The sequence below is a fragment of the Eublepharis macularius genome, chromosome 4, assembly GCF_028583425.1.
Source record: "Eublepharis macularius isolate TG4126 chromosome 4, MPM_Emac_v1.0, whole genome shotgun sequence".
Lineage (NCBI taxonomy): Eukaryota > Metazoa > Chordata > Lepidosauria > Squamata > Eublepharidae > Eublepharis > Eublepharis macularius.
Genome location: NC_072793.1, coordinates 168,810,976 through 168,822,613, shown reverse-complemented (window position 1 = coordinate 168,822,613; position 11,638 = coordinate 168,810,976). Strand labels below are relative to the sequence as shown.

At 47.1% G+C, this 11,638-nt stretch overlaps 1 protein-coding gene across 1 annotated transcript; it reads left to right on the top strand.

Annotated features, from left to right (window-relative positions):
* Positions 1–1,436: 1,436 nt before the first annotated feature.
* Positions 1,437–11,128, top strand: SDHB (succinate dehydrogenase complex iron sulfur subunit B). Its single transcript, XM_054975649.1, has 8 exons — positions 1,437–1,590; positions 3,862–4,007; positions 5,108–5,193; positions 5,778–5,914; positions 6,805–6,921; positions 8,206–8,307; positions 9,492–9,614; positions 10,874–11,128. The coding sequence occupies exons 1-8, from the start codon at positions 1,516–1,518 to the stop codon at positions 10,949–10,951; spliced, it is 864 nt and encodes a 287-aa protein (XP_054831624.1). The 5' UTR covers positions 1,437–1,515; the 3' UTR covers positions 10,952–11,128.
* Positions 11,129–11,638: the final 510 nt, after the last annotated feature.

Here is an 11,638-nt window from a genome sequence, read left to right as displayed (position 1 = left end):
GTCAGGCACACCTCTGCCACATCATTTGGCGGAGAAGGGCAGCCGCCATAATCTTCCACACTTCGACAACAATAGCCACTTCAAAATGCCGCCTGGGGAGGGCATGCAGAAGGAGGCTTCGTGAGCGATGGTATGCCCTGGCAGCTATGGAGCAGCCAAGGAAATGCCGGGTTTACCCAAGCAGCGGGGACTGGTCAGAGAGGATAGTCCTGCAAACGTGGGACAACAGTGCTTCCTCTGGGAACCCGTCTCCGTGGAGAAGAGAGTGGCCGTGGCAGTATGGTGTCTGGCCAATGGAGCGTGTTACAGAGTTGCGGGTGACCATTTCGGACTGGGGCTGTCCACAGTTGCAACCACAGTCTTGGAGGTCTGTTTCTCCCACGAGAAAGAACTTCTTGCCAAGACTGTGTGCCTAGGTTCAGAGGTCAGAAAGGTGAGTAAACCCTCAAGATTAAATATTTTTTTTAAATGTGGATTATTGATACAGCGCAATAGCAAAAAGTTGAAAATATAAATTATACTCAAAGAGTTCCCCGCAGTACTGATGACGGATATGAAGGACGACTGCTTTGCCGTCCTTCTGCTTTGCCAAAATTCTTCTTTTAAATAAATTATTAAACAGATCCCACAGTTTACACTGCTAATTGTGCTTGTTAGATTTGATACATTTGTGCAAACTGCCCTAAAGGCTAGTTCACCAAAAAGGAAAGTAGACTTTTTACTTTTATAAACCCTCTTCATTTGCATCTCGACCTTGCTGAATATCCCTATTCATTTTTGGGCTTTCTTTTCACTCCCACCCTCACCTTTTAACTCATCTCCCAGCTTCCTTGGAGCTTCTTCTGTGGTTAAAATCCCTCCAAGCCAAGCTGAGAAATTCAAACACCAGGAGATAGGAAAGGAAAGAGGAAGGGCCTTCTCCTTTTGCAACCCCCCCTCTCAAAAGGAGCCTAGCCGACCCTTCAAAATTAACCCGGAAGATCGGTCTGCAGGCGAAATAACTGGCCCTCTATGACATCACAATCACAAAGAAGCTCTAGAGAGTCGGGTCTTTCGACTGCAGCCTTATCTTCCGGGTTAGTTTTGAAGCATCGGCAAGGCTCGTTTTGGTAGAATGATCCAAACAGCGGCTCGTAGGAGACAATCTAAAGCTTCCTCTGCCACTCTCAACATGGCTGCCGGCTTCGTTTCCCCTTTCTCCCCACTGTCACAACAGGCCGACTTTACAAACATGGCTGATGATCGAGTTGTAACGGCCACTCATTCCCAGCACGTCCGACCGCTTCAGTCCTTTTCTAACCGAGCTGGCTGGGGAACTTGCCGCTCCCAATATGGCTGTTCACGTGCCCCTCTTTTTGACCGGCCACTCCTAAGATGGCGTCCTCTTAGTCCCTCCCCTTCTGAAAACGTCCTTGAAGCTTCCTGTCCATCCGCTTCCATCCGAACGTCCAAGCCGAGCTTTCCCTACCTCGCTTCTTCCTCCGGATCCCGGAACCAGCTGTCAGAAGACGCAAGATGGCGGCGGCCGTGACCGTAGGGAGGGCGGGATTCGTGTCCTTCAGAGGCGGCCCTTTGGGGGTGGCAGTACAGGTGAAGGAGGGGTATGGTGGGATGATAAGCCTGATATTTTAATTCATATATATTTATTGATGACATTTTCTTCTTCAAGGAGCTCAAGGTGGCATATATGACGCTCTCCTTCTCAATTTAGTCCTTGTAACAACCCTGTGAGGTCAGCCAGATTGAGTGACTGACCCAAAACTGCTTAAGAAACTTCATGACAGACTGGGGATTTAAACCCAGATCTCCCTGCCTAGCTTGACCACTGCACCAGAGTGATACATTGGTCATACAGCTGAGTGGAGGGAATTGTCATTTTTGTTAATATCATATTAATAACATACAAAAATGCCTCTGAATGCTTAATGGATTAAAAAAATCCTCAGTGAAAGACAGCACTGTGAAGTGGTTAGAATAGGGGATCTAGCACCAAAATGTAGTTCAGCAAGGAACCGAATATGGCTCTTTAAAGGAGAACATGAAATCCTTAGGTGTATTGAAGGAGCAGGTGGGATGCTGGAATAAACAGTATGCAAAAAAGAGTAACAGGCAAAGATATTTTTTTTGATGTTACTAAGTGGCTTTTTAGAGATGCTTAAAAGAGAAGGAGACAGGTGAATGGTTGTAAGGAAGCCACATGCAAGTCATGCACAGATGTTTCCCAGTGCACTAAATTGGCAGGGGGGTGGGGAGAGTTGACCTACTGTGTACCACTTCCTAATAAAGAGCTTCAGACCCAGCAGTCGAGCAGCAGAAACTTTATAGATCATTAATCATCATGTCAGTATTATTTTGGTTACACAGATGGGCTCCTTCTCTCATACTGGTTCTTTGTGCTGCCTGATGTAGTTTGGCTCTTTAATTATACAAAGGCTGCCGTCCCTTCGGGTTAGACTGTCAGACTAGGATTGGGGAGGGGATACCAAATTAGTTACCTTGTTCTGTAATGAAGCCTAATTGGTGGTCTTTGGACTAGTCTTGTGCTCTATCAGCCATACTTACCTCTCAGAGTATTTGTAATGTGTGTACAGGGTAATGCAGTGTACAATGCTTTCCTTGGAGGAAGGGGAGGGCAACACAAAAGTGATGGATGGGCAGACAGACAGAAGGGCCTAAAACCACCATTGTCTAAAAAAGCAACCACCTCTTGGTGGCCTGAAAGATGATTGCTGAACTGTAAGATGGCATTTCTCCTTACAATAAACTGTCACTCAGAGTCTATCTGCAAGAGACAGATGTGTTCTCCCCCGCCATCCTTTGGTTTGATGTATGTGGGGGGGGGGGGTGACTGGTCAGTTTGGGTTGGGGGTCTGCTCGTTTTCCAAGGTGAACACGGCTCTTTCTTCCCCCATTCTGTCCTCACAACCACTCTGCAGTGTAGTTTGGACTGAGAGAGGGGGGCTGGCCCAAGGTCACCCAGCGAACTTCCATGGCAGAGCTGGGATTTGTACTCCCCGATCCTAATCCAGCAGTATCCAGTATACCATTCTGGAGAAACCTGAGTTCAAATCCTCATTCAGCTTGAATGCATGAAACTGCTTTATACTGATTTAGACCCTTGATCCATAAGGATCAGTCTTGTCTACTGAGACTGGCAGTGGCTCCCTGGAGTCTCAGGCAGAGGTCTTTCACGTCGCCTGCTACCCAGCCCTTTTAACTGGAGATGCTGAGAACTGAACCTGGGACCATGCTGTAAACAAAATAACATAAATGCCAAGCAGATGCTGTACCACTGAGTCATGGCCCCTCCCCAAAAGCTCAGCCTGTTGCCTTGAGGGTAATGTCTGTATGTGTGGGGAAGGGGCTCACGTTGCCCTCCACTCCTTCAATCAAAATTAAATATATTATGGTAAGAGGAGGCTGTACACTTGAAATTGAAAATGGATGGGGGCTCTGTTGCTCAGTTCTATGCGTTTATCTTTTCAACACCTGGGAAGCAGTGATAGCATTACAGCCATTTGGACTTCACCCGTGGCAATGCTAGGAGAGAAGGGTCTGAACATGTGTAAGTTTGGGAGAGGAATGGACCTTCTTAAATGAATGCAGCAAAACAGAATACAGAGGAGGTGGACCAAGTAATTGGGGAAGGAGAGAAGGGTTGGGTGGGTAGGCTGCATACAGGAAGTGCCTCTGAGGGTAGGGAAGGGGAGGTCAGATCAGAAATGAAGCCTAACCTACAAAAGAGAGAAATCAAGGATCTCGCTTGTAAAATAGGAACAGGCAAAATCCTACTCTCTGCCAAGTGTCTCCAGCTAGGAGAGATTTGTGGGTGATGCATCCTTCCATTTTGTTGGCTTTCAGGTCTGTCGCAGAGCACACGCGGCTGCTGCAGCTGCCCCTGCCACACAGGCCTCGGCACGCATCAAGACATTTGCAGTGTACCGATGGAACCCAGACAATCCTGGAGAAAAGCCTCGCATGCAGACCTATGAGGTGGACCTGAACAAGTGAGTCAGTTGGCTTGGCTCCCTTGAGAGACAGTTTGGGGAGGGGAAAGCTCTGTGTGTGTGGGGGGGGGGGGGGTTGCAAGAAGGGGAGTTCACTTGAGGACCGCCTTCTCCCAGAAAACCCAATCCCTATATTCAGAAGTCTTCTGTGGTTCCTCCCACCAACCGCAGGATTTGAGTCCAGTGGCACCTTCGTGACCAACAAGATTTTCAGAGTGTGAGCTTTCAAGAGCCAGAGCTCCCTTTTTCTTTCCCTCTCAAAAGCTTACACTCTGAAAATCTTGTTGATCTCTAAGGTGCCACTGGACTCTAATCCTGCTGTACTACTGCAGGCCACCACGACTACTCATCTAAACCTTCCCACCAACAGAAATAAGATGAATGAGCTGTTTTTCTAGCTCATCGGTCCCGATGGCCCAGGATTGTAGGGGTGGGGGAATCAGCAAGAGCAGAGGCTTTTTTGTGTGATGCCAACACTTTGGAATCTCCCCCTCACTGAGGCCTCAGACTGACAATCTTTTAAGCACCAGGGAAAATATTTTTGGAGGTGCCTGTTTTTCAGTTAGGTCTGCCTCTATTTGAGTTGTTTTTATTCTCCTGTTTTATTTGAACAACATACCTTCTGTGTGTTGGGATCCTCTTTTTAGTTTGGTATTTTAAATCACCACAGTCACTTTGGTGGGGATTATAGGATATAATTAAATCAAGTCAATGACATATCAACTTTTATCTTGCTTTCCCTCTTAAGGGGCTTAGGGCAACCAACATGGTTCTCTCGTTCTCCGTTTTCTCCTTACACAGAGGCTTCTCTAGGATATAGTGCTTGGGAAACTGCTTAGGGTGTGCACTCTGTGGAGTCCCTTGTTTCCTTAAAGAAGCTGCTGCTTCATGGGTTCTGTCAGCCAGGTTGTCAGCTGGTGGCTTGGAATGTAAACAAGCAGTTGTACACGTGGCCCTTCCTTCTTGGAAACTAGGTGCAGTATTCATGAGCCTGCTAACTAGCAATGGACTTTTTTGCTTTATCAGTCCTCTCCCTTAGAAAATGGAAATAAATAGGAGAGACAGCAGGCACTCATTGGTTGGGTGTTTTCTGTTTTTAGGTGTGGGCCTATGGTTCTGGATGCCTTAATCAAAATTAAAAATGAAATGGACGCCACGTTGACTTTTCGCAGGTCCTGCAGAGAAGGTAAGTTCGCTCGTCGCCCTCTGCTTCTAGGGAGCCACAAATGTAGGTAGTTTGGAGGAGGGGGGCTAAGGCCAAAGGTGAGCCGCCTGCCACCTGGTGAGTCTGAGAGACAGACAAGTTGGCGATCCCAGCTCCCCCTCTTGGCAGCTATGCCACACTGGCCGACGAAATTGTTTTGGGCTGTCTTCTCGAATTCTAGCTATATTTTAAGCAGCATTCTCAGAGAGTAAGCATCTCTTTACCTTTTTTGCAAAGCATGAGAGGGAGAGGCAGTGTGGTGTAGTGGTAAGAGTGGCTCCAATCCCCATGCAAGCCATGAAGCTCACTGGGTGACCTTGGACTGGCCACGTTTCCTTTCTGCCCAGCCTTGCTCACAGGATAAAATGGAGGATGGGAAAACTTCTACCACCCCTGAGCACTTTGGAGGAAGGGCAAAATATAAATGGAATAGATTCGATTTTCTTTTGCCAGTGTGAAGGATATTAGAAGAAGATGGAGACTTTCCAAAAAGCTGAGTGTCCTTTCGGCCTCCATTTGCCGAGTCTCTGTTCTGAAAAAAGCCTGTCCTCTTCTCTCTCCTGCAGGCATTTGTGGCTCTTGTGCCATGAATATCGATGGGGGGAACACTTTGGCCTGTACCAAGAGAATTGACACCCGCCTCAGCAAGGTGGCCAAAATCTACCCTCTCCCCCACATGTATGTGGTGAAAGACCTCGTCCCAGTGAGTTCCTGCTTTTGCCATTGTGGCTTTGGCAAATGGATGTCCTCAAAACTTTGAGAAGGTGATGCTGTTTGGGGCCGATAAATGATATACAAAACTCACCTTATATGCTCCACGAGAGGCCCAGGATCACGGAGGAGAAAAATGTTTCCTTTTCCAAATGATTGTGGCACAAAGGAGGCAGCAGCGTACAAAATGTTTTGGCTCGTCAGTGTAGGTTAAGTTGTCTTTAATGTGACGCAGCAGTAGCAAACCCTCATTGGCAAGGGGCTGCCAGTCCACTTGCTCCCCTCACCCCATCGAGGACGGGCAAGTGTGAAGCAGAAGCTGTGGGGTGTGGAGCCAGGATGTGCTTCCCAGTGTCAGGCTCTGGAGAAGGGCAGGAGTCAGATCTTCTGTGCACTGTTGAAATCTGGGGGATGTTTCTCAAGCATTGAATGATGTGGGGTATTCCTTTTCTCCTGAGCTTGGACAGAGGGAGATGATGGATAATCCCTGCTTTGTGTCACATTAAAGGCTTGGTCATGGCTGTCTAGGGACCACTTACAACAAGGATGAGGTTTGGGCTGGCTGTTAAAGTCAGCTAGCCAGCCAAAACCAATGATGACCCCCTGGTCCCAGCGAGAGAGGTGCTTTCGGGAGTCAGTGCTTCCTAATCCTACTTCCGTAGGTTCTCTCTGGTTATCCCCCTACCCTCTCTGGAAGCGCTGATCTATTTTGAACTCCCTCCAATCACAGCCAGTCCATTATCCCCAATCAATGAAAGCTGAAATGTTCCCGACTGTCAAATGATTTTGTACTGCACAGCAGCAGTGAACCTTTGAGAACGGGCCTTCACTTGTTTTTCCGATCTGTGTTTCTCTAATCCTATATGGTCTTGTTTTTTAAAGGATTTAAGCAACTTCTACGCCCAGTACAAAGCCATCCAGCCTTACTTGAAAAAGAAGGACGAGTCTAAGCAGGGCAAAGAGCAATACATCCAATCTATAGAAGATCGGGAGAAGCTGGTAATTCTTTTATTCCTTCCAACTCCATTTCCCCCCAATTATTTTGTTGACTTCTGGCTTAGCCCATGTCAATGGGATGAGTTACATCTTGCCTAGCACTGTTGCCTCCTGTCTTTGGTTAGTTCAGAATACTCCTAACTGCTGTGACTGCAGCACCTCTCAGGTTTCTAGTAGTCATTCTGGATTGCAACTCTTCCTCCCTTTCACTGTCTCTGTGCTCTCGCTCAACTCTGCTGCAGGCCCCCTTTGGTTGGCTGGTCGACTGTGCCCAGTCTTATTTGCTCTGATTGACTGTGTCTCTCCAGTGTCTCAGACAGAGGAACACTAGAGATACTTTAACTAGTGATGCCAAGGCTTGAGCTTGGGACCTTCTGCATGCAACGTCCTGGGAATCTGCCACCAAGCTGCAACCTGACACGGGACTGACGGGGATTCAGGCTCTTGGACCAGCTAGCTCATTATTGTCCGCTGTGTCTGGCAGCTGCTGCAGGCAGAGAAAGGTCTTTCCCAACATCTGTTATACAAGATCCTTTAACAGGAGATGCCAGGGGATTTGTGCATTCAAGGGGGGCCTGTGACACATGTTATGTATGAAGCCGTCCTATACAGTGGCTTCAGATAATTAGTACCGTATTAGGCTGGCAGTAGCACTTTGAAGACTCAGGTAGAAATATGCCTTTCCCAACAGCTGTGACCTGAAATGCCTTAGCTGAACATGCCAGGGCTTGAACCAGAGACTTTCATGCAAAGCAGGGGTTCTGCTACTGAGCCATGGCTTGTCCCCAACTGTAAGCTAGTATGAACCTGTGAAGCTGCTGAGCCATTGGTCACTCTGGTTTGGGATTGTCTGTTTCAAGAGGCAGCTGCTCTCCAGATCTTTCCCAGGGCTGTGGCTTAGTGGCAGAGCATCTGCTTTGCTTGGAAAAGGTCCCAAGCTCTGTCCCTGGCATCTCCAGTTAAAAGGGCCTGGTAGGAGGTGATGTGAAGGACCTCATGCTGAGACTCTGGAGAGCTGCTGCCCGTCAGAGCAGACAAAACTGACCTTGATGGATCTATGGTCTGATAAGGCAGCATCATGTGTGTGTCCTACCCAAGAGCCTCCCAGCTGCAGCTGCCGGAGCTTGTACCTGGGACCTGTTGCCAATCAGGGGCTCTGTTCCACATCCACCAGAGTCAGCCTTGCAGCTCGGTCCACACCAAAAGTGACCTTGCATATCAAAACAGTCTTGGCTGGCCTTTCAGTTCCTTTTTACCAAGTGCCCCTTCTCTTTTCTCCCCTGCCAGGACGGGCTGTACGAATGCATCCTGTGTGCCTGTTGCAGCACCAGCTGTCCCAGTTACTGGTGGAATGGAGACAAGTATCTGGGTCCTGCCGTGCTCATGCAAGTAAGAAAAAGTGGGGGGTATTGGGGGGGATGCCTATTTTCCACTGTTGTTGCAGTCTCTTCATTCACTTTCCTGCACGTGGCTTCCGGAAGATGGAACAACCACATCTGATTTGATTTTTCTCACATCAGTAATGCCACCTGTCACAACACTCCAGGCAGTGACTGTGGCATCCCTGGGGGAATCTCCTGCTGGGACCCGTGACCAAGCCCAGCCTGGCTTAGTTTCTGCAAGGCCAGTTGCATCGAGTTCCTTCCAACCACATCCAGGGAGGGTCTGGCACTCATTTGTCTTGACCCAGGTGCCAGTGATGTGCCAGGCACTGTAGAGAAGGCAGAAGGAAAAATAGGGTGGGGGGATTCTGCCTGAATGATCCCAGCATCCTGTGGAAATAGCATGGTTACTTAAAGTGGGGGATTTTTAAAAAAAATATTTTTATTCAATTTTAGAACTGTAACAATAATCAAACAACAAACCAATATAATACATTGCATTTACAAATATTAACACAGTGCTTCAACTTTAATACATTAACAATGAGTGGTGTGAAGAGGGAGGTTGCAGATCTCTTGCTTCTATGAATTCGTAAAATGGGATCCATTTTTCCCGGAAGTTTGATCCCGAAGATTGATATTCCGTCTGATGTAGATTGTCAGTTATTTTTTCCATTATCAAATGGTTCCAGATTTTTGTAAACCAAAGTTCTGTAGTAGGTGGAGATTGGTCTTTCCATTTGGTTGCTATTGCACTCCTAGCTGCCACCAGGAGAGAGTTGATAAGGTCTCTTCTAACATTTGGGATTGATGTCTGATCCCACAGTCCCAAGAAGATTACTTTTGGCGACATAGGGACACTGTACCCTGTTATTTCCTTAATAATATTTAGTATTTCTGACCAAAATCGAGATATCAAGGGACATTCCCACCAACAGTGAGCAAAATTACCCTCATTATTGCATTTCTTCCAACAAGAGGGCGATGCTGAAGAATAAATTAAGGAGATTTTTTTGGGTGTTAGGTACCACCTATGTATAATTTTATAGCTTTGTATTTTAGTTAATATAGTTGAGGATTTATTTAATTTTGATGCCCGTACTTAAAGTGGGGAATTTTCATGAGCCTCCTTGGAAAATGAGGATGTCCCTGTGTAGATCCGTAAATCTCAGCCGTGCCCTGTTTTCCTAGGCCTACCGCTGGATGGTCGACTCGCGGGATGACTACACGGAAGAGCGGCTGGCACAACTGGAAGACCCCTTCTCCCTTTACCGCTGCCACACCATCATGAACTGCACGAAGGCTTGCCCCAAGGTGGGTGTGCCAGCAGGCGGGCTCCCAGATAGCTGTTGCATGTTTCCCCCCACCATTTCCCCTTCACACACCAAGTTGCACCAAATTGCAGCATGCAGCAGTTTAATTCAGATAGCAGTGACTTGGTCTGGCTAGAGCCACGTCATGCCTGGCTGTCCATCTCACTGCTTTGAAACAGAATACTCTTGTGAGATCAGACCTAGGGTCCATTTAGTTCAACCCTGTGCTGACTTGTTAAACTGTGTTTGTTACACTGGCCTGGAATGCAAATCTGGGTACGTATAGCTGAATTATTGAAAATTCCCTTTCAAACATTAAAATTATACTAGAACAAACCATTTTGGGGGGGGGGTGTTGTGCTGACATATCAGTCACAGGCTTTTCATTGCACAAAACGGAGCCTGTTGTGTCCGTAATAAAGTCCTGCGAGAAGTTTCTAGGGAAGAGGGAAAGCAGAAAGGTGACCTCAGCGTGGGTATGTATGACAGACAGATCTACGTGAGGTACAGTTTACCAAGGAGCCTCCAAAGTATGTTACATAAATCCATCCATGCTAACAGTCATCACAACACCAAGTGGCAGTTCTGCAAGTGAATTATTTTTGGATTGGAGAGGTGTTTCCCCTTATCAATCCGTCAGTATCATTGGGCACTCATGGGTTCTAGTCTGCTGGAAGAAGGAGAAAAAGCTCTCTCTATCCACTTCCTCCACCCCATGAGTATTCTTAAACCTTTTGCCACCCCCCTCCCCCTTATCTGTTCTCTAAACTGAAGTGTCCCAAACTTCAATCTTGTGATCATCTGGGCTGCCCTTTCTCCTGCTCTCCAGTATTTTTGGGATGAGTAAGCAGGACTGTATGTAGCCTTTGAAAGGTGGACCACATTAGAGATCTATACTAGGGCATTACAATACAACCAGTGAGGTGTACTAATTAGAGAGTCAGACTCTGATCTGAGAGACCCAGGTTCGAATCTCCATTTTGCCGTGCAAACTTGCTAGGTAACCTTGGGTCAGTCACACACATTCAAACTAACCTACCTCACAGGGTTGTTGTGAGGATAAAGTAGAGGAGAACTATTTAAGCCACTTTGGGTCCACGTTGAGCAAAAAAGGTGGGGCATAAACAAAGCAAATCCCATTTTTGTTTTCCACTCTTTCCTACTCATCCCCACCTCCCAATTTTCTTGATAGCGCCCCAGCCCAGTAACGCTGCTTTGACTGCTCCACTGGCAGCTCCTAAATCTGCTTCTCTCTTTCAGGGGCTGAACCCTGGAAAAGCAATTGCGGAAATCAAGAAGATGATGGCCACCTACAAGGAGAAGGCAGCCAGCGCTTAACTCTACTCTGGAGCCTCCACTCTTATCATGCGCACATACCCTCTTGCTGAAAGTAACTTATATCTGATGTCTTGGCTGGAGCAGGGCAGACCCTGCCGTTCTCGTGTGATTTTTTTCCTCCTTAGGCATGTTGGCTGTTGTAATGGACTAATAAAAGTGCTACTTTGATTTTCAGAATTGGACCAATCTCCCTCTGTTTTCTGCTCTGCCTCTGATATGTCAATAGACAATGTGATGGATCTTAGTAAGGGTTGCTGTCACATGGAAATCTTGCTATGGTTTCGCATCCAAACTGGAGCAGGTACTTTTTTTTCAGCATCTTCTTGTCCCTTAATCATCCAAGTTCCACATATTTCCTCAGGATGTTTGTTTGTCCATTTACATTGTTGTTTAATCCCAGGTTGCAGGTAAGGTGTCCTGGTCAAGTACATATAATCATAGGATTAGAGAAATGGAAGGAAATGTATAAGCTGCTACTCAATATACCCCCAACACATGGCTCCCACTTTCTGCTGAAAACCTCTAGCAAGGGACATACTTGGCCTGGCACTGTGGGCCTATAACAACAACAACAACTGCGCTTATATACCGCTCTTCTAGACAGATTAGTGCCTCACCCAGAGTGGTGAACAAGTTAGTGTTATTATTATCCTTACAATACAGCTGGAGAGCTGGGGCTGGAGGAGT

Excerpts from the sequence above, each read along its gene's own strand:
- SDHB (XM_054975649.1), top strand. The coding sequence starts at position 1,516 with ATGGCGGCGGCCGTGACCGTAGGGAGGGCGGGATTCGTGTCCTTCAGA. Across the intron at positions 6,922-8,205 it reads TAGAAGATCGGGAGAAGCTG|GACGGGCTGTACGAATGCAT; the intron begins GTAATTCTTTTA and ends CTCCCCTGCCAG. Across the intron at positions 9,615-10,873 it reads GCACGAAGGCTTGCCCCAAG|GGGCTGAACCCTGGAAAAGC; the intron begins GTGGGTGTGCCA and ends TCTCTCTTTCAG.